The 23,052-nt window shown below is 35.7% G+C and overlaps 2 protein-coding genes across 3 annotated transcripts; both read right to left on the minus strand.

Moving 5' to 3' along the window:
- Positions 1-1,731: 1,731 nt before the first annotated feature.
- On the minus strand, positions 1,732-7,857 carry LOC137836687 (putative disease resistance RPP13-like protein 1). The gene is given in 5 exon segments (XM_090301599.1): positions 1,732-2,727; positions 3,497-3,605; positions 3,695-4,056; positions 4,149-5,862; positions 5,864-7,857. Coding segments are annotated over 2 exon segments (3,483 nt in total). The 5' UTR covers positions 7,699-7,857; the 3' UTR covers positions 1,732-2,727; positions 3,497-3,605; positions 3,695-4,056; positions 4,149-4,214.
- Positions 7,858-17,039: 9,182 nt separating this feature from the next.
- Positions 17,040-22,749, minus strand: LOC150027790 (putative disease resistance RPP13-like protein 1). 2 transcript variants are annotated; one of them, XM_090301461.1, is made up of 3 exons: positions 19,064-22,749; positions 18,127-18,555; positions 17,040-17,476 (listed from the first exon to the last, which is right to left on the minus strand). In XM_090301461.1, the coding sequence occupies exon 1, from the start codon at positions 22,680-22,682 to the stop codon at positions 19,125-19,127; it is 3,558 nt and encodes a 1,185-aa protein (XP_090157587.1). In that variant the 5' UTR covers positions 22,683-22,749; the 3' UTR covers positions 17,040-17,476; positions 18,127-18,555; positions 19,064-19,124. The 2 variants fall into 2 exon arrangements, with proteins under 2 accessions (XP_090157587.1, XP_090157586.1); XM_090301460.1 differs by having other exon boundaries at positions 18,127-18,617.
- Between the last annotated feature and the right edge of the window lie 303 nt (positions 22,750-23,052).

Consider the following 23,052-nt stretch of genomic DNA (forward strand, 5'->3'; position numbering starts at 1 on the left):
TTGCAAAAGCATTTCCTAAGAATTATTTTAATCTACTTGTTCACTAGATCTACAACTTAAGATTATCTTTTAAGTTATTTTCTACATTTAAAAGGTTAGTGTAGTTTTTTGCATTTATTTGAATAATGTCGTGGTGTTTTCAATGTATAATAGTGTGATTAAAATACTATGCAAACAAGGTTTGTTTGTTTCTAGTAATTAATTATATAGTTTCGTGATTTTAGAATATTTTATAATATTGATAACTTTGTTTGAGTTTATTAAGACTTTTTTAGTCATCGTATGCCTATTTTTGTTGTTGTTAATGATCCATTATTTGTTTGTCAATGTATATTGTTCGATTTTATTTTATAATTTTGTTTATGAATTTTCTTATCCCGCAAGGTTATTTAGTTATTGCTTGTAATGTATGAGTGCTTTTTTAAGAAGAAAATGTGTAAATATAGAATGAAATATGATGGTGAGATACTTCTTCTAAGCTAGATAGATGGAGTTATTTTTGAGATATTATGTATTCTTAAAGAAATTAGATATGTTTTTGGTGGTGGAAGTATGATGTTCTATTGATGGAGATATTAAAGACATTGAAAAGATTTTACCTGCATCTCATAGGAAATTTTGTATTTGACATGTATTCAAATTTTAGGAAGAAATTTCTAGGAAAACGTTGAAGAATATAACATTAAAAAATTTGTAACATTTTCAGATACAGTAATAGATCGTCCAGAAATTTGTATTTATTTAAATATTTTCATGTTTTGATTTTTAAAGTTTATAAATGGTCATTTTTTTCTTAACCATCCTATCTAGAAAAGTTAGATTATAAGTTTGGAATGAGCAGCATCTAAACTTTGGTGAGCATATGAAATTAGTGGGTTGTGTGGATAGCTATAAATGATATAAAATGATTATTTACATTGGCCACCATAATGGTTTTCTTACCTTTAACATGAATCATGGCTGCATGAGACACCACATTCATAGGAATTAATGATGACACAACTTTCCCATGCAGCCTTCCTCTTCTTCTTTGTCCTACTAACCCACTCTTGGAACTCTCTTTTGTGTACCATTGTAACAACTAAGAAGCATCATCACTCACATGGCCACTTATGTACATATATATATATATATACATATGTACATATATATATATATGTACATATATATATAGCTAATCTTCAGCAGATGTCTGCTACTGATATACTCCAACCACCACTCATTTTATAAACAAACTATAGTACATCAGTCTTTATATATTATATATATATAGAGAGAGAGAGAGAGAAAGTAAATTGATATATACCTGTTTCATCCACATGGTTCATGACTGTTTTATTAAAAAAGATGAATGAATGATTTCTTTCGTATATGGCTTCCATTAGAGAGAAGAAATTGAACACATATTAACCGTTGGATCCGTACTTTACATAAAACCATCAACGACAAAGATGAGAAAGAAAATAGTTGAAAAAAATTGTTAATGACAGGCAGCTAGAAGCATGTAGGTAATAGTGAAGTACAGGAAAAATCAAGTCCTATGTCAAACAGAGATAATATCAACATAATAATGTAAACCAGTTTTTGTAGAATTGAGTTATACTGAAATCTACATTCTAAGATATATAAATGAGAGTGAAGGCCTCTCAAAAACCAATGATTCAATTTACGTACATTCAATAAATAGTTCTTCTTTCATCATTTTCTGATACAGTTATTATCATGAAGTAATATAGTTCACCACTTTTTTCTGTATTTTCGTATGGACACCACAGAAGTTTCAAAAGAAAGATGATAGATATGCATGTCTTTATCCAAGCATATGAGATAAATGAAAGAAAATTTGGTTTCAACAGTTGACATCGGATCTAACCAGAACATATTTTTTCATATACTGTGACTAGATGGAAACAAAAGGAATAAAAAATACAAGTTACATGCAATGCTCACAAACAATTTGAATGCTATTTCTAACTCAGTAAGAAAAGCATGTACAATTTCAAGTTCTAATAATGGATGCTTAGAAGCATTTACATTTCACAACTCCCATTGCTTCAATCTCTCTATCAGATGTAGTAGTTTTCCCTGGACTTGTTTAGGTAACTCATCCTCTCATAATCTAATTTCAAACCCTTCTACTTGTTTTCTCTTCATCATATGTTGACACATTGGTAGAAACAGACTTTGGAAAGACTTATAATATCACAGTCCACACAACACACTGTGACCATAAGTATTTCAAAAACAGCAACCTTACCCTCTCTTCTGAAGGCTTGATTCAAGACAGAAATAGTGGTCAAGAGTAAGATCTCTAAAGAGGGTCTCTTCTACTCCCTCTAGATATAGAAAAGGATACTGTAAAAAAAGATATTATGAGTGATTGATTAGTAAAGCTTCTTGTCTTCCAATTAAATCATTAATTTAAAATCAAAACCTAACAAAAGATAAGTCAGCACATCATCGATACATTAGCATTGGATAAGCATATGATGGACCTTGTTGCTGTTGAGAGTCTTTAAACTTTTATTGCAGACCAAGGTTCTATCAAAGAAAAGAAGGAAATAAAAGAGAAATGTTGATGTTGATGGAGTAGCACAGCCACTTCTAACAGTTAGATTATGTACCGATAACTTTACCAATATTCTACGGTGCAAATGTAGGCGTTTTACATCTTGGTTGATTATCTACAATTCAATTTCTCCATAATTTAACATAATACACCAAGTCCTGTTCACATTTTAGGACCACATGTTAAATAACACAGAAAAAAATACACAAGTGAGTGTGAAAAAGGTAGCTTAAGTATGTGTTCATGAAAACAACTTAATTTATTCTTGTTCTCTAAATTTGAGCATTGAACATAATGGAATAATCTAAAAGGAGTTCTTTTGAAAAAGGTTATCTAAGAAGCTTATTGAAACAATAGAGATTATACGAGTCATAAGCTCAAATAAACTTCCAATATGCTCTTCAAAATACTTCCTTAGATAGAATTAAAATCCTCAATTTCTTCGTTTATTATGAATTCAGAGAATGTTAATCTTTTTAAATGCAGGTAAAGACATAGACCACATAGGTATAATCAAGTGAATCTTTAGACGTGAATTCTTTCAACACCACTGCTGGCAACATAATTTGCCCCATCACTGATAGAGAATGTTGTCTCCCCTGACCCTGTACCTACATATTTTGTTTTTGGCTGATGTGATTATAATTTTTTGATACCTCAAGCAATGACTATATTAAGGAATTTCTATTATTCATGACATACAAATTCAAAATTGAACTCCAGTAATACTCCCACATGCTTTTGTTTGGTTAAGATCAACTACATGTTTTGACAGAAGCACAGTATGATTTGCAAATGCTAAGAAAGGACCTCTCCAAAATCATGTTCAGAGAATAATCGAAGGACTTCCTTTATTTATATTAGAAATCATTGTGTAAACATATAAAGCAGATAGAAAAATTATTTGAAAATAACTTTCAAGTTTACCTTTGCTGGACACTCCTTTTCCCTTGTTTTTCCAGTGATAGGATATCTCAAGTATCAAGAGTAATTACTATTTGATTAACGTCTTATCTAAAGTAAACCAAAAGCAGACCTGTAAAAGGAAAAGGGAAAATAAAACTAGTTTATATTAAATACAAGTTCCTTAGAGATGGAATTCAGAAGAAGTCATTCTTAATGTACCCAATGTTCTCAGCTGTTTCCTTTCATCTTTTCTCCAGTCAATACCCCTAGCTTCATTTTATCATGGACAGCATTTTCAATATATCATGAACCAGTATTTCATTCAAAAAGAATTAAGAAACATGAGAATTGGTGTGAATAACTGCATTCTATTAAGTTTGTTTTTTTTTTTTGTCAGAAACATCATTAATCTAACGTACGAAGCATGGATTAAGAAGAAAGATGGATAGGTGTGGACAAGAAAATAAATTTACCCATGTAGCAAGCCAAAGGATGATGATGGATGGAACTATACCTTCCAACTACAGAGTAATCTTTCGGAATAAATGCCAGAACTTCTACACTTCACAATTTTCAGTGTCCTAAACATAGGAAAGATATTTAGTTGGATTTCAATTTGCAACAAACAACATTGCATTTCAAAAGATGTGGAGATATTGGGGATAATTAGCACCTAATAAAGAGGAGTGACAGACAAATGGAAATAGCTGCACGTCTAATTTTGAACTTGTGCCTCATCTCATGATAAAACTTTCAGTTTTTGGATGTGAGCAATCTTTTCCCAGTCTTCGCCATCTGGATTCTGACAACGCTCCTTGAGAAATGGACAACGCCGGATTGAAAGAGAAAAGATGGATTTGGGCAGACCCTCCTCTGGTAAGCATTGGAGGTTGGGGCAATTATCAAGTTTGAGGGAGGAGAGACGGCAGAGACCCGTGAAGTGCATCTTTTTAAGATTTGGGCAATTCAAGATTTGTAGATAGGTGACAGAGTGTGGCAGCAAAACTTCATCAGGAAAAAACTCCACATCCAACTTTTCAATAGTCAAGCATTCAAGACATGTGTTGGCATCCAAGGTCTCTCTGAGGGAGGCGATAAGCTTTAAACTTGAAAGAGACACATCTTTTACTTTCGATGGCAAACCTCCTTTTGGAAACATCTCCACTTGTGGACAATCAATTATCCGCAGCACAGTAAGAGACGGAAACAGGATTTGCATGGGTTTCGGCAACAACTTCAAATTCTCACCTCCTAGTAATGTTGCATATAATCCTTCACTCATGAATGATTCAAATTGAAGGCAATGATCAATTAGTATATCCATGAGATGATTATGAGGGTGCTCCTGTGAAATTCTTCTTAGGTTTTTGCACCTTCTCAGATGAAGTAAACGGAGCTTTGGAAAGAAATCTAGTTGAAAGATTGTAAGAGAGTCACAGTCACCGTCAATCTCCAGTTCTTCAAGGAAATCGTAATGAGTCATGAGAATATTCACAGGTGGACATGAACAAATCATCAAGACTTCATGCGACGAGGTGCTAATGACGAGCTTATCACAATAACGAATAACTAGTTTCTTTAAATGAAGAAGTTGGTTTGACAAACCTTTCAGCTTTGGACATTCAACCATAGAAAGATGTTGAAGACGTGGAAAAGAACTAGTTTTACATTCCCATTCTTCCCATTCCTTCATCTTGTAGAATATCAATGTTTCCAAAGACATAAATGATGAAGAGTTGCTTCCATAAAATTCAGCACCAATGCTCACTATTCCATCAAGCTGTCCAATTTCAAGGGTCTTCAGAGATGACAAAAGTCCAAAGGGGGGCAAACATAGGCAATACTTACAGTCCTCCAATCGTAAGAACACCAAATTTGATAAAAAATTATTGAATAACCAACTTGGGAATTGTGTACCACCATAGCTAATGATTGACAAACGCTCCAAATGATTTGAAGGTTGTAGAAACTGAAGTAGTTGCTTTTCTTTCCTTGGATCATTAGGGATGTGGTTCGACTTCCATTTTAACTCTAGCTTCACAAGGTGTTTATTTTTCAAATTTGCTTCTAATGCATCCAAAGGATTCAAAATATTCTGCACCTCATTAATTGATAGCCTTCCATGAAGATTGAGTCTTCCTAGCTGCTTACTACTGAGCTCACTATTTGTCTCGATGAAAAACGTATTCAGTACTTGAAGATTCTTCAATTCTCCAAAATGCATTGGCATCTTTGTGACTTTTGTATTTTTAAATTCCAGACGACGCAATTTGGTTAGTTTATGCAAATTTAAGGGCAACTCCTCCAACCTTATACAATAGTTCAACTTCAGTACTAGCAAGTTATAGAGCAAACATATCGATTCAGGTAGTTTTTCTATCTCAGTACGCTAACGAATGGAGATGTTTAAGATCACCAACAGAATCTGGGACCTCAGTAAGATCCAAAAAATGATAGAAAGATAAGACGCGTAAAAACTTAAACTTGGAGAACACATCCTGCATTGAAACCTTGAATTGCCAATCATAATTTACAAATTGAGTAATTGGAAGAAATGAACGCAGTCTCTCAGCATCAGTTAAACTCCCTAAACCATCAAAACTTTTGACGTCATCGAATAAAAAGGAAAAATGACGCGTTGTTTTCGGCATATATTTGCCTTTATCAAATTTTAACCTGAAACAAAAATCCGCACAAACATATTTTGCCAAATCATTCAAAAGGTCATGCATGATGAAACGCCTTTTGACGTTTGATTGTTGAAAGAAAGACCTTGACAATAGATCATTGAAGTAGTGTTCACCAACTTCTTCTGGATGTCTAATATGTTGTGGACATTGTAGAAAATTTTGGGCCATCCACAACAAAATTAACTCCTCCTTCACAAACTCGTAATCTCTGGGGAATAAGGAACAATAAGCAAAGCACCTTTTAAGATGAGAAGGAAGGTAGCGATAGCTCAGAAATAGCGCAGGGATGATTTCACTCTCTTCTTTTGGTAACTCCCATATCTCACTTTCCATTATGCTTTTCCAATCTAAAATGGATGACTTTGTGCGTAAAAGACATCCAATTGTTTTCAAAGCTAGAGGTAATCCTTTGCACTTCTCAACTATCCTTCTACCAACCTTCATTAACTCATCATTCAATTCAAGATCACCATCTTTTAATGCATGATTTTCAAAAACTTTCCAGCATTCATCCTCTCGTAATTGCTTTAGAAGATGCACTGCAGACCTCATGCTAGAAGCAACTTTCTCACCACGAGTTGTGACAAGAATTCTACTTCCTGGAGCCCCAAAACTAAGAGGAGTTCGCACAGCTTCCCATTCTTCTCGTCTTTCGTTCCAAACATCATCCAAATCAAGAAGAAATTTCCTTCCTGACAATTTTTCTTTCAGTTTTTTGTGAACCATTTCAAGGTTCCCACTATCATTTGTTTTATCAGTGACTGCCTCAAGAATTGTTCTTGTCACGGTCAAAACATGAAAATGATCAGAAACACATACCCAAGCTTTGATATCAAATTTTGCATCGTGGATCTTTGGGTCATTGTACACATGTTGGGCGAGTGTGGTCTTACCCAAGCCACCCATGCCCACAATGGATAGTATTGATGGTTGATTAAGATTGTCGATTTCAGATGTGAGCCAACTAATGATTATATCTTTGTCAGCATCTCTGCCATAAATAACACTTTCAACCACCAAGGACGTTGATGGCAATTTCTGTGACATTTTACTGCCTGATCTATCATCAAAATAAGTACCCTCTTTCAATCCAAGGGCACCCTTTTGCTTTGCAAGATATTCCAGTTTCTCCAGGACTTCTTTCATTCCTGATTCAATTTTCTTGTTAAATGAAGTGAAAGTAGAGTTGAAGAAATTTGATACCTTGGAAGTAAAGGTTTGAGGTTTGGAGTCAGCTTCCACTTGGCATCTGGTGAGTTCATAGTCTATTTCACCCAAAAGATCCTCTGCATCAAAGACAGCCTCTTTGGCAGCAAAAAGCCATGCTTTCACGTGTGGATCTGTGAACTGCTTTAGTTCAGCATCATCAGCGAGAGCATTGATGGAGTGCAGCATGATGTTCAAATTGCAGAGAAGCTTCTCATCAAGTTTTTTTCCACGAAAGAAGTGTAGAAATTGAGGAGAAGCGAGCCTGTCGAATGCAACCTGAAGAAAGGCCGAAAGAAGAGTACCACCTACAAGTTCTGCTGCCATGGTAGGAATTGGAAAATGATTGGAAGGATGGAAACCAGTAAGTTGAAATGCAGTATGTATGGATAGGATGAGTAGTAAAGTACTTTAGAAAGGATCAGTTGACTTTAAGGATGGTGGAACATTGTTGTCTTTGAGTCTTTCTTAAGAGCTTAATTCCATAATTATTCGTTGCATTCACAGATTCAGCCAATCATAAAGAGTGATTGATGGTTCGGTTTTAAACATTGGATACATATTCTATGTTTCATTAGTTTTATATTCAATGGTTTTGGTGAGTTGAATAAGGTCCATAGAACCAAAGGGAAGAAATAATTTATATGATATCACAAACGTATTTAATGAATAAAAGTCGGACAATAATGGTGTGTTATACATGTTTATTTTCTTGCTCTATCTCTAGCTTCAACTTGTGGAAAGAAGATATCCTTAAATATCGATCAATTAAATCATTTTTTAACAGTTTTTTTTGTATGTACTTCAAGCTGTAATTGTTTATTTCTGATATGATATCATAAACGTATTTGATGAATAAAAGTCTGCAATTATGGTGTGTTATACGTCGTTATTTATTGTTTTATCTGTAGCTTCAATCAGTGGAAAGAAGATACCCTTAAATATCGATCAATTTTTTAATAGCTTTTTTTATGTATTTCAAGTTTTAAAATATTACTTCAAGATAAGAAAATGGATCTTATCATTTGGATATAAAATATTCATTTTAAAATTAAAATAATGCTGATGTATGACTTTATATTATATTATTATGCTATGTTTAGAGTGTATGAATAAAAAACTAATGAAAATTCTTCCATGATAGGTCTCAGCTTCTTTTAAAAGTATATTTTGTATTATAAAGCAACAAAAATATGTTACCCTATGTTTACAATGTCCTACAGATTTTAAAACTTGAGGGCATCTCTTAACTTATATATCAATATTTTAGTTTTATGTTTACGATATGATGAGAATCAACTAAAGGTGACTTTTTATAATGAAGAACAAGATCATTCGTCTTCACATTTAAAGTTTTTCTTGTTAATCTTTGCAAAAGATAAAGCCCAAGCCCAAGCCCAAGTCCAAGAAGGCCAAAGCCCACAAAAGCCCAAAGACCATCCCATGAAGGGCAAGGCCAAGTTTTAAATAAATATTGTTTAGAAAGGTGCTTAGAGGGAAACATTAGAATCCTCTATTGTTAAAGCATCTTTTAGTCTTTAGTTAAGAGTCTTAGGGGGGGTGTATTAGTAGATAGGTGTAGGAGTAAATAAGGAGGTGCCAAAGTGAGAGAAAGGATCACACCTTCCTCATGCCTTGTTTTAGGCGCAAATTCTAGAAGCTTTTTGGGAGGGAGTTTTTTTGAATTTGTGTAGCTTACATTTCAGCACCTTAGGCTATAAATAGAGGTGCTCTCTTTGTAAAATTCAGATTGGAATTAATCTAAGAAAACTCTACTCAAATTTTGAGTGACCTTTGGAGAGCTTTTGGAGCCTTCTTCTCTAGTCTTATCTTGACGGATCAATGGAGTCCTCAAGTGGCGGCATCACTCTCATCTAGGAGCATTCCACACTTCTAGTGGCGAGATCATCCATCCTCCTTCCATCTTCATGAGCATTCTCTTCTCCTTCCTTTCTTCTTCTTCAATTGTTCATGTTGCCTTGTGTTCTTGAGTTGTTTAGTTTCGGTTTTTCTATTTTCCAGCACTATGTTCTGTTTTTGTTTTTAATTTCTGTTTTGGTTCGGTTCATTTGTTCAATTGTTCAATTCTGTTCGGTCAATTCCAGTTTTAATCTCTTTGTTGATTCAATTTGACAATATTTGGTTCATCCAAATGAGTTTGGGATTTGGTACTAGTTATTGGTGAGTTCTTGTCTTAGAACAATGATCCAACTCTAAGAAAAGTGTCTCTATATTTTCCAGCTCAAGGTGATTCCTAAGAATGTCAAGAATCTTGTTCTATGTGGCTATTGGAATCACATCATGTGGTATCATGAGTCTTAGGTTCATTCTTGTTTAATTGTTGAGTTGTGTGCACTTTATTTCAAGAGCTCTTTTAATTTCTTGCAATTTAAGTTTCTATTTTAGAATTTTACTTGAGTATTCTTGCTGTTTTTCTTTTACACCAAGTGTTTGTGAAAAGGTTTATAGCACTCATTCTTCTTATGAGTATGGTTGCTCTTTTGGAATGGCATTATCCTTCCTAGAGTTTACCTTAAGCTTCCTTTCACTTGTTGTTTAAGTTTGTGATGTGTCTTTTAATTTTTTTGAATCATGTCAAGTTTTGTCTTAGTCATGTTATTCCATATATGTCATTACTTCTAGTAGTACTTTTTTTTGTTTTGATTGTTTCTTGCTTTGGTGTCATATAATTTTCTGAATTGATGTTGATCCTTTGTGCATTTTCTTTTTAGAATTGAGTTCATACTTGTATTCTAGACCTATACAAGTTCCAATACATCATTTTCTATTATGTCTTTGCTAGTTCATCATTCTGTTTTTTATTCCTATTAGGATTCCTCTGTTTCTGAAAAGAGTGCTTACTGTTTTTCCTTATTGCAATTGATTTACGTACTGTAAAATTCTGAAATTCTGGATTTGAGATATTCAAAGTGTTAGAAAAGAATAGAAAAAAGAATCATTCAAAAATATGAAGTACACAAAAAATGATAAATAAAATAAAAAAAGTGTACATTCCTGCCGAAAAAAATACGGTAATCTGGCAGCGATTTTAAAAAATTTATTTCTCTCAATTGGCTTACTGTTTTTACTTCGTTCCAGTGCCATTATTGAGTTGAGACATTGAAGTTTCTGTGGTTATTTTTTGATAATCCAGTTCGCTCTACATCATTCCAGTTAAATCAGTGAATATCAAGCACAGTTTGCATTAAAAAAAAAATTTCCAGTAGCTAAATTTTTTGTTTTCTTCATCTACTCTAGTGCTTTTCCTTAAGTATTCTTTTGTGTGCCTACTTTTCTCATTGAGTTCTTTATTTTCTTGATTGTCTTTCATTCTTACTCTTTGAGTTTGTCTCACATATAGTTTTCCTTTTGCAATTACCTTTCCTTGCTTATACCTTTTCTTGTTTGTCTTTATTGTTTCATTGGTTTTGTGGTGGTTGCTCTTGAGATTGGTGTGCTTGCTTTGACATATTTCATTTGAGGATTCCAAGGCCTCAAGATCAGATTGGTGCAAGAACATTATTTCTTTGAGAGTGATCTCTTTTTTCAGCCTCATTTCACTTCGGCAGTTTCATTGCCATAGCTCACTGTTTTTGCTAATTTTGTTTATTAACTTGTTTGCTGTTTTTATGTGTTTGCTGTTTTTAATTACAAATGGCTGGATTTTCAAGTGATGCATCATACAAGCAGAATTCTCCTTCCAAAGCTTCAATCCTTGGTGAATTACATGAAGCACAAAGAACTATTAGACGCTTGGAAGAGAAAATGCAAAAGATGGAGGTCCAACAAGCTAGACCATCTCCTTCTATCCATGATGGGCATCATTCACATAGACCTTCAACAAGAGGTTCTTCCAATGACATAGGCCGTGAAGAGGACCATAGGAGAAGGAGAACTCCACCCCAATTCCTTGGACATAGACATCACAACCAAGGGGAGAGACCTCACTACGGCAATGGTTACTACCAAGATGCAAAGGCTAGGCTACCTTCGGTCAAGCTTCCTTGTTTTAATGGCTCTTGTGATCCTAATGTATATTTAGATTGGGAGGCTAAGTGTGAACAAATATTTGAGATCCATGAGATCCAAGATGAGCATAAGCTTAAGCTAGCCACCCTAGAGTTTAGTGATTATGCCATGAAATGGTGGCATGGAATTGTAAAGGACATTATCTATCACAAGGGTCCTCCCGTGGACTCTTGGAACTCTTTAAAGGATCAAATGCGCTTTAGGAAAGACCTCATGTTGAGACTCCAACGGTTTCAACAAGGCACGCTAAATGTGGATGAATATTATAAAGAGCTAGAGACGCTTGTGCTTAAAATTGAATTAGAAGAAAGTGAGGAAGCTATGATTGCTAGGTTTGTGAGTGGTCTTAGGAAGGATATTCAAGACATTGTTGAGTTACAAGAGTATTCATCATTGGGCTCTTTAGTTCATCTTGCAATGAAGGTGGAAGCCCAACTTGCTAAGAAAAACTCTTTCAAAAATGCTTCCAATGATGGATACTACTCCAAGTCTTGGAGAACCAAAAATTCTTTTTCTAAACATCCTTCCAAAGATTCTTCTTTCAAACCCAAGGATCCTACGCCATCTACTTTTAGGCCTAAATCCCCAATTAAATCATCTAGTCAAAAGTGTTTTAAATGTTTGGGATATGGTCACATTGTTGCTAATTGCCCTTCTAAAAGAAGTATGTACATGCATGAAGGCATTGTAGTTAGTGAGCATGATTCCACTTCACCTAGGCATTCTTCACCTTCTAGACCATCAAGTGAAAATGAGAGTGAAAGTCCTTGTGAAGGTGACTTATTGATGGTAAGACGTATGTTGGGCACAATTCCAAAATCTTTGAATGATACTCAAAGAGAAAATATTTTTCACACCCGATGTCTTATCAACAACAAGTTATGTTCCTTGATTATTGATGGGGGAAGTTGCACTAATGTGGCTAGTACAAGAGTTGTGGAGAAGTTAGCCTTACCCACTATCTCTCATACCAAGCCCTACAAATTACAATGGCTTAGTGAAGTAGGTGAAATAATGGTGAATAAACAAGTCCTCATTAACTTCGCTATAGGAAAGTATAAAGATGAGGTTTTATGTGATGTTGTGCCCATGGATTCTCATCTTCTTTTAGGAAGGCCTTGGCAATATGATAGACATGTTTTACATGATGGCCTATCCAATACAATGTCTTTTTCCTTCCTAGGGCGCAAGGTTATATTAAAACCCCTCTCTCCCAAAGAGGTTCATGAGGACCAAATAAAAATGAAAACTAAAAGAGAAAATGAGAAAGAAAAAGAAGTAAGTACTACACCGAGTCACACCATTTTCTCCTCTAAATCCATCATGTTGACTCGTGCTATACCTCAAACGGACCCTCCAAGGTCTTCTTCTTCTTTATCTTTTTCATTACCCAAGGTTCCTATTTCAACACCACCTTGGTTAAAATATGTTAGGGATGATTTTCTCATACCTCCTAATGGGTTTCACCATTTAAGAGGTCTTTTTCCAAAAAATATCATCATTCCCAAACAAATTTTTCCAACTTGGTTGATTCATAGGACCTCCTTTTCTGCAATCCCTTTGATTCCCTCTACTAAGTCATGTATTCCTTTTTCTTACTCTTTTGATTGTAAAAGTACACTGACTTTGTTATATGCAGGGATTCAGAATTCGTGGGCGAATTCTCTCCAACTCGGGGAGTATGATGAGAATCAACTAAAGGTGGCTTTTTATAATGAAGAACAAGATCATTCGCCTTCACATTTAAAGTTTTTCTTGTTAATCTTTGCAAAAGATAAAGCCCAAGCCCAAGCCCAAGCCCAAGAAGGCCAAAGCCCACAAAAGCCCAAAGACCATCCCATGAAGGGCAAGGCCAAGTTTTAAATAAATATTGTTTAGAAAGGTGCTTAGAGGGAAACATTAGAAACCTCTATTGTTAAAGCATCTTTTAGTCTTTAGTTAAGAGTCTTAGGGGGGGTGTATTAGTAGATAGGTGTAGGAGTAAATAAGGAGGTGCCAAAGTGAGAGAAAGGATCACACCTTCCTCATGCCTTGTTTTAGGCGCAAATTCTAGAAGCTTTTTGGGAGGGAGTTTTTTTGAATTTGTGTAGCTTACATTTCAGCACCTTAGGCTATAAATAGAGGTGCTCTCTTTGTAAAATTCAGATTGGAATTAATCTAAGAAAACTCTACTCAAATTTTGAGTGACCTTTGGAGAGCTTTTGGAGCCTTCTTCTCTAGTCTTATCTTGATGGATCAATGGAGTCCTCAAGTGGCGGCATCACTCTCATCTAGGAGCATTCCACACTTCTAGTGGCGAGATCATCCATCCTCCTTCCATCTTCATGAGCATTCTCTTCTCCTTCCTTTCTTCTTCTTCAATTGTTCATGTTGCCTTGTGTTCTTGAGTTGTTTAGTTTCGGTTTTTCTATTTTCCAGCACTATGTTCTGTTTTTGTTTTTAATTTCTGTTTTGGTTCGGTTCATTTGTTCAATTGTTCAATTCTGTTTGGTCAATTCCAGTTTTAATCTCTTTGTTGATTCAATTTGACAATATTTGGTTCATCCAAATGAGTTTGGGATTTGGTACTAGTTATTGGTGAGTTCTTGTCTTAGAACAATGATCCAACTCTAAGAAAAGTGCCTCTATATTTTCCAGCTCAAGGTGATTCCTAAGAATGTCAAGAATCTTGTTCTATGTGGCTATTGGAATCACATCAGGATACTTTAGAAAGAAATGATGATATACATTAATGCTATAGAATCGTTTAGTGTGTTTATGCAGAGGAATATATACATAACAAATAAAGCATTACTACACAAGAATTAACCTAAGCCCTTGAATTAAATATATGAATAATATACCGATACAGTCTCCTAGTGCTGAAGCTTATAAACATAATGAAGCTTATAAACATGTGCATCAAACTTGTTATAAAAAATCTTATCATTTTAAAATTAAAATAATTCTGATGTATGACTTTATATTATATTATTATGCTATGTTTAGATTGTATGAATAAAAAACTAATGAAATTTTTCCGTGATAGGTCTCAGCTTCTCTGTGAAAGAGTGAGGCAATATATATTAAGAGCAATTTGGTTATCACAAGCAAGAGTCATCTCTGTAACTTTCCCAAATCTCAATTCTTTAAGTAATTGTTTGAGTTAATTAAGGTCACAAGACAGAAGTCATTTCTTTTCGCTAAGCTTCTGCATTACATCTTGCCACCATGTTCTGCTCTTTTTTTTTTTATCAGCAATGAATAAATAAAATTAAAAGGGATACTTCAAGGGTCCTACATTCACCTCGCCATACGACGAATTACCCATGCACGTTGCATAACTTCGGCGACCACCGATTACACACATATGGAGGACACCGCTTCCTCGACCGGCGATCATGTTGACCTTTCCATAACTTCAACGACCACCGACTACGCACACATGGAGATCGTCGTTTCATTGACCGGCGATCATGTTGACCTTGCATAACTTCGGCGACCACCGACTACACACATATGGAGAACATCGCTTCTTCAATCGGCGATCATGTTGACCTATGGAGAACGCCCCTTCATCGACCGGCTATCATGTTGACCTTTGCATACCTTCGACGACCACCGACTACGCCGCATGGAGATCGTCGTTTCATCGACCGGCAATCATGTTGACCTTTGCATACGACCACCGACTACGCACGCTAGGAGATCGCCGTTTCATCGACCGCAATCATGTTGACCCGAACGCCGCTTCATCGACCGGCAATCATGTTGACCTTTGCATACCTTCGACGACCACCGACTACGCACGCATGGAGATCGCCTTTTCATCGACCGGCGATCATGTTGACCTTGCATATCTTCGGCGACCACCGACTACACACATATGGAGAGCGCCAGTCATCGACCGGCGATCTTACCTGTTCCTTGTTACATCATATCAGGTTCAATTGATACACATAAGGCATTGATTAGGATTCAAATGCCAATCAGAAAATGAATATGAGAAAGAACTTGCCCTATATTTCAACCATAGCCAAGAGAGAAGCTGAGCCGCTTGAAAGATTTCCTCAGAATCGGGGACCCCTTGTCTAAAAATCACCCTATTTCTATGCTCCCATATACAACGTACAATCGCTGCCCACACTCCCTTCCATACCTGATTCTGTTTCTCGGTCATGTGGACAAGGTGGAAGTTCTCAAAATGGCTGCCAATATCCTTATTATTTGCTCCCAAGATACCGATCCATCTGCAGCATAACATCCACACCCGATGTACATAGATACAGTCTAGAAAAAGGTGCTGAGTGGTTTCTTCTGCCATGTTACAGAACACACATAGAGCTGAATTTACTATAATACCCCGTGATTCCAGGTTCCTTTTAGTTGGTATTCTGTCCCAAAGAATTCTCCATGCAGTAATCATAACTTTTGGTAAAGCTTTGGTCTTCCACAACAAACTAAACACATCACTATTCGGTCCAGTGTCTTGGTTGGTCAGTAGGTTGTATGCAGATTTCACAGTGAAAATCCCCTTGGTATCCCCTCTCCATGTAATAAAATCCTTTACATCTTTATGTAAGACTTCCTTATCTAGAATTTCCAATAATTCCTCCTCCTGGTCCATTTCCCATTGGAACCTCTCCCTCTTCCATTTTAAGTTCCATTGCCATTCACCTTCTCCCCATAAATCGGTCTCCCCCACTGTCATGCCTTGATGTAGGGACAGAGCGTATAATCTGGGATATAAATCCTTGAGCTTACTGTGACTAACCCAGTGATCTTCCCACATCCTAATTGAGTCACCAGACCGGACTTTCCATTCTACGGCCTTTTGAAACCACCCTTCGCCCTCACCTTCTCTGCAGATTTTAAGTAGATCACTCCACCACCATGATTGTTTTTTCATCTGGCCATTGGTATTACTAGACGCCATTACATATTTAGACTTCAAAATATCTTTCCATTTCCCTTCTTCTTCACTCATCAACCTCCACTTCCATTTCGCCAATAGAGCAGAGTTGAATTTCCTAATATCTTTGATTCCTAACCCACCTTGTTCAAGAGGCTTACAAATGTTCTCCCAGCCTACCCATGGTATAGACCTGTTGTCTCTACTCCAGGCCCGCAGAAAACTCCTTTGTATACTCTTAATCTTGTTACAAACCGAAGCCGGAGCTTTAAAGAAAGACAGGTAGAATAAGGGAATGGCTGTGAAGACTGATTTAATCAAGCAGATTCTTCCTGCCATAGACAAGAATTTTCCTTTCCAAAAACTCAGTCTAGCATTAATTCTATTGATGACAGGCTCCTACAATGAAGCCTTACCAGGGTTACCACCTATTGATGTTCTGCTTCTTTCTTCTTTTTTCCTTTATAAGCATACACTATTATCTTATATTATTAATATTAATATAGTTTACGACATGCTCAGAAAGGACCTTCCAAAATCATGTTTACAGAATAATTTTGCTTTTATATTTATGAATAACGCGACAAAGTATCAATTGACAGTGCAACAATGAGTTCAAATTATGAATTGCATGAGCTGATTTCTCCTGTTAAGTGTCCAAGAGGTGACAGTTTATGCATTGCAGAAAAGTTTAGAAGTCTTAACAGTTCAATTCAATTTTTTAGTACATAACTAGTTCAGTTCACTGTTGACGAGTATAAATTGGTTTTGTTTTATGCTGCCTCAGGTAAAATATATTGTAAAATATCTAAAGCTTCTTCCATTAACAAATACATGTGTCTTTTTTAGAAGAATTTCAAGTTAAAGTTGTTAGGTGTGCATTCGCAGCTAATGTCTCCAAACATTTGTTCAATGTAGTCTGACAAATACCTAGGTGGTTGGTGGACAACATTAAGTTTAACTAGAAAACATGTGTACCTTTTACAGTTCAATTATTACACAATCCTGCTTCTGTAAATTTTATAAATAAATGGAAATTTGAGGACGAAAATGTAATGTCAGAAGTAAAAGCTATTTGCAATGCTCACTGCTTCAATGCCGCTCCCAACACGGCATGAGGACAAATATAACTTCAAGTTCTATGAAAGGAAGTTTAGGATCCTCTGCCAACCGAATATTGGAATACTGTGAAAAAGATAATGTGATTATCAATCAAATCATTAATTTAAAATTAACAAACCAACAAAAGAAATCAGTAGACGAGTCATGGATACATAATACATTAGCATAAGAGATTTTGTACAGCTACATTTTTAGATTAAAGTGTGGGAGATCAAACAAATCTCCAATAAATTATAGCTGAGATCAGCTACAATTTACTAATGCATTTCATCTATATATGTGTATGTGTATGTATTCTAATTGCTATTGTTCAAGAAGCTCTACCATGACAGGAAAGATGTTGGAAATCAGACTTATTCAATGTTAAATTTAGCAGAACAACAAAATAATAAAAATTACTAATGTGATTACTTTAACAATTTTGAAATCAACAAATCCATAGTGATATTTGCAATGCTATGACATTATTACTAATTTTGTTCAAAAGCAAGATAACAACAGCAAAAAGGCAACTTCTAGAAAAATGTTTGATTTGGAAAAAAGAATTATATTATTGCCAATTAACAAATAATCAATTAAAACTCATCTGACATCTCCTCTAAAACTAAGAGTTTCTTTTGTTTAGTAAATGCCAATTACACAGTGAAACATTTGCAACTTAAGAAAATTGTAATTGAAAAGGAACAGAGATATTGTGGAAAATTAATTAGCACCTGTAGAAGAGGAAGACAAATGGGAATTGCTCCACATCTAATTTTGAACTTGTGCTTCATCTTATTACCTAACACTCATTTTTTCAATGTGAGCAATCTTTCCCCATCTTTGCCTTCTGGATTCTGAGCAATGGATTTAGGCAGACCCTCCTCTGGTAAGCATTGGAGACTGGAGCAATCAATAAGTGTGAGAGAGGAGAGTTGACTGAGACCCTTGTAATCCACTTTTCAAGATTTGGCAATCAACTATTTGTAGAGAAGTAAGTGTTGCAGCAGAATTTCATCGAGAAAAGACTCCAACTCAACCTTTTCAATACACAAGCTTGCAAGACATGTGTTTACATTCAAGGTCTCTCTGAGGGAGGCCATAAGTTTGAAACTTGAAAGAGCACATGTTGAAAATTCCACATCGAATGTTGTTTATGTGCACTGCAGTTTCCAATCATCTTTTATCCACTCAAAACCCATAACTTTATTTTATCCTGGGCAAGCTTTTAAATAATACATTCAGGAGTCAGTAGTTGTGTTAACAACTGAATTTTTGGGGTCATTTTTTCTCCAGTTTCAGTGATCTATTATTAAGTTTAAGTTCATTTTTCTTTGTAAGAAACTGCCATAGCATGAAGTAGAAGAAAGGAGGAAAAAATGTGACTATGAAAACAAAGATACTCATATAGCTAGATAAATGAAGATGATGCCACCAGAACTTCCAACTATAGGCAACCTTCACTGTCTAAAAATAGGAAACAAATTTGGTTGGAATTTATTTTCAACACGACAATTGAAATAATTTTGCACGAAAATAAGAATGTGATAAAAGTAATTGAATCATGAAAAACGTAGCTGAGCCATCCTCCTTTAACAAATATCATCATTTTAAGTATAACTAAGAAAATTGTAATTGAATAGTAAGAGAGATATTGTGGAGAATTAACACCTGTTGTGAAGTGGCAGAATGGAAATAGGTCCGTCTAATTTTTAACTTGTGGCTCATCTTATTACCAAAGATCCAATTCATGGATGTGAGCCATATTTTTCCAAATTTCGTCTTCTTTATTCTGAAAACGCCCATTCAGTAATGGACATCTCCGGATTGTAACAGAAGAGATGGGTTTGGGTAGATCCTCCGGTCGAAAGTATTGAAGGCTGGGACAATCAACAAATATGAGAGAGGAGAGGTAGCAGAGACCCTTGAAGTGCACCTTTTTAAGATTTGGGCAATTTTTTATTAGTAGACAGGAGAGAGAGCGTGGCAGCAAAAGTTCATCGGGAAAACACTCCACCTCCGACTTTTCAATATAAAAGAGTTCAAGACATTGGTTGGCATCCAAGGCCTCTCTGAGGGAGGCGATAAGTTTTAAACTTGAAAGAGACAAACATTTTACATTTAATGGCAAACCTCTATCTAGGAACATCTCCACTTTTGGACAGCCACATATCCGCAACCCAGTAAGGGACGGAAACAGGACTTGCATGGGTTTCGGCCACAACTTCAAATTCTCAGCTCCTTCAATTGATATTCCTTCACTCAGTAATGATTCAAATTGAGGACAATCATCAATTGTTAGATCCATGAGATTATTATGAGCGTGCTCCTGTGAAATTCTTCTTAGGTTTTGGCACCTTATCATTTTAAGTACACGGATCTTTGGAAAGAAATCTAGCGGGAAGATTGTAAGAGAGTCACAAGCACCAGTAATATCCATCTCTTCAAGGAAATGGTAATGGGTCATGGGAATATTCACAAGTGGACATGAATTAATACTCAAGTATTCAAGCGACGAGGTGTTCATGCTATTTCTGCTAATGACGACCTTATCACAGTCCTTAATAGATAGTTTCTTTAAGTGAAGAAGTTGCTCTGACAGACCTTTCAGCTTTGGACAACAATACACATAAAGATATTGAAGACGTGGAAAAGAAATAGGTTTACATTCCCATTCTTCCCATTCCTTCATATTGTGGAATTCCAATCTCTCCAAAGATGCAAATGAAGAGTTGCTCCCATAAAATTCAGCACCAATGCTCACTATTCCATTAAGCCGAATAATTCGTAGGGTCTTCAGACATGACAAATGTCCAATGGGAGGCAAACATAGACAATATTTACAGCCTGCCAACTCTAAGAACACCAAACTTGATAATGAATTATCGAATACCCAACTTGGGAATTTTGTACCATTGTAGTTCCAGATTGACAAACACTCCAAGTGTTTGGTGGGTTGTAGATTCTGAAATACTTCCTTTTCTTTCCTTGGATCATCAGGGATGTGGTCCCACTTCCATTTTAACTGTAACTCCACAAGTGGTTTATTTTTCAAATTTGCTCCTAATGCATCCGAAGGATTCAAAATATTCTGCACCTCATTAATTGATAGCCTTCCATGAAGATTGAGTCCTCCCAGCTGCTTAGTACTTAGCCCACTATTTCTATCAATGAAAAACGGATGCAATACTTGAAGATTTTTCAATTCTCCAAAATGCATTGGCATCTTTCTCACTTTTGTATATTGAAATTCCAAGCACCTCAATTTGGTGAGTTTATATAAATTTGAAGGCAGCTCCTCCAAAAACCCACATAAGTTTAACTTCAGTATTAGCAAGTTATAGAGCAAACATATTGAGTCAGGTAGTTTTCGTATATCAGTCTTTGAAAGATCTAATGAATGGAGATGTTTAAGATCACCAACAGAATCTGGCACCAGTGTAATTTCCTTACAACCTTTGAAAGATAAGACACGTAAAAACTTAATCTTAGAGAACAAATCATGTATCGAAATCTTGAAATCCCATCCAAAGAGAAGGTTCGGTTGCAATATAATAGGAATAAATGAACGAAGTCTTTTAGCATCAGTTAAACTCCCAAATACATCAAAACTTCTAACATCATGGAATTCAAATGAAAAATGACGGGTTGTTTTCGGCATACATGGGCCTTTATCAAATTTCAACCTGAAACAGAAATTTGCACAAACATGTTTTGCCAAATCATTCAGAAGGTCATGCATGACGAAACGTCTCCTGGCGCCTTGAAAAAAAGACCTACTTTCATGTTGAAAAAAAAACCTTGACAATAGATCACTACTTGCATGTTGAAAAAAAGACCTAGACAATAGATCGTTGAAGTACTCTTCACCAACTTCTTCTGGATGCCTAATATGGTGTGGACTCTGTAGAAAATTTTGGGCCATCCACAACAAAATTAACTCCTCCTTCTCAAACTCATAATCTTTGGGGAATAAGGCACAATAAGCAAAACACCTTTTAAGATGAGAAGGAAGATAGCGATAGCTTAGAAATAGTGCAGGGATAATTTCATTGTCTTCTTTTGGTAAATCCCATATCTCATTTTCCAATATGTTTTTCCAATAAGAAATGGATGATTGTGTCCGTAAAAGACATCCAATTGTTTTTAAAGCTAGAGGTAATCCCTTGCACTTCTCAACTATCTTTCTCCCAATCTTCATTAGCTCATCACTTAATACAAGATCACCATCTTTTAATGCGTGATTTTCAAAAACATTCCAGCATTCATCCTCTCCTAATTGCTTTAGGCGATGCACTTTAGACCTCATGTTAGAAGCAACTTTCTCACTACGAGTTGTGACAAGAATTCTACTTCCTGGAGCCCCATAGCGAAGAGGAGTTAGCACAGCTTCCCATTCTTCTCTTCTTTCGTTCCAAACATCATCCAAAACAAGAAGAAATTTCCTTCCTGACAAGTTTTCTTTCAATTTTTTGTGAACCATTTCTAGGTTCTCACTATCATCTTTTTTATTAATGATTGCCTCGAGAATTGTTCTTGTCACGGTCAAAACATGAAAATGATCAGAAACACAAACCCAAGCTTTGACATCAAATTTTGCATCGTGGATCTTTGGGTCATTGTACACATGTTGGGCGAGTGTGGTCTTACCCAACCCACCCATGCCCACAATGGAAAGTATAGATGGCTGGTTAGGATTATCGGTTTCAAATGTGATCCAACTACATATGATTTTTTTGTCAGCATCTCTGCCATAAATAACACTTTCAACCACCAAAGAAGTTGATGGCAATTTCTGTGAGACTTTACTGCCTGATCTATCATCAGAATAAGGACCCTCCTTCAAACCAAGAGCACCCTTTTGCTTTGCAAGATATTCTAGTTTCTCCAGGACTTCTTTCATCTCTGATTCAATTTTCTTGTTAAATGAAGTGAAAGTAGAGTTGAAGAAATTTGATACCTTGTAAATAATGTTTTGAGGTTCGGATTGAGCTTCGACTTGGCATCTGGTGAGTTCATATTCTATTTCACCGAAAAGATCCTCTGCATCAAAAACAGCCTCTTTGACATCAAAAAGCCAGGCTTTGACGTGTGGATCTGTGAACTGCTTTAGTTCAGCATCATCAGCGAGAGCATTGATGGAGTACAGCATGATTTTCAAATTTGCGAGCAGTTTCTCATCAAGTTTTCTTCGATTAAAGAAGCGTAGAAATTGAGGAGAAGCGAGCCTGTCGAATGAAACCTGAAGAAAGGCCGAAAGAAGAGCACCACCAACAAGTTCTGCTGCCATGGTAGGAAGGAGTTGGAAATGAAGTGAAATGGATTGAATGTAGGAATGAATGGCAGAGTGATGAAAAGAGTAGTTAGAAAGGATGAGTTGACTTTAAGAAGATGCTGTTAGATATTCATTCAACGGTTGTGGGCCCAGTGAAGCAATATTGTTGAGTGTTTCTGATACGAAGTGTTGACAACTGTAATACATGAATGGTTGAAATAAATAAATTTGAATATATCCTTTCATCATCAATTATATTATATCCTCTATAAACCAATTTATTTGATGTAATAATTCGCATCCTTTCGTTATTCACTTAATTGGCTGTCATGAGTTTAGTATATGCAGTCACTAATATTTGGTTTATCGGTCTTTTCTTTGTCTC

Source organism: Phaseolus vulgaris, chromosome 4 (genome assembly GCF_051622355.1).
Source record: "Phaseolus vulgaris cultivar YP4 chromosome 4, ASM5162235v1, whole genome shotgun sequence".
In the NCBI taxonomy this organism is placed as follows: domain Eukaryota; kingdom Viridiplantae; phylum Streptophyta; class Magnoliopsida; order Fabales; family Fabaceae; genus Phaseolus; species Phaseolus vulgaris.

Bases quoted from the DNA above. Each gene is read 5' to 3' on its own strand.
- LOC150027790 (XM_090301461.1), bottom strand. From the start codon at position 22,682: ATGGCAGCAGAACTTGTTGGTGGTGCTCTTCTTTCGGCCTTTCTTCAG.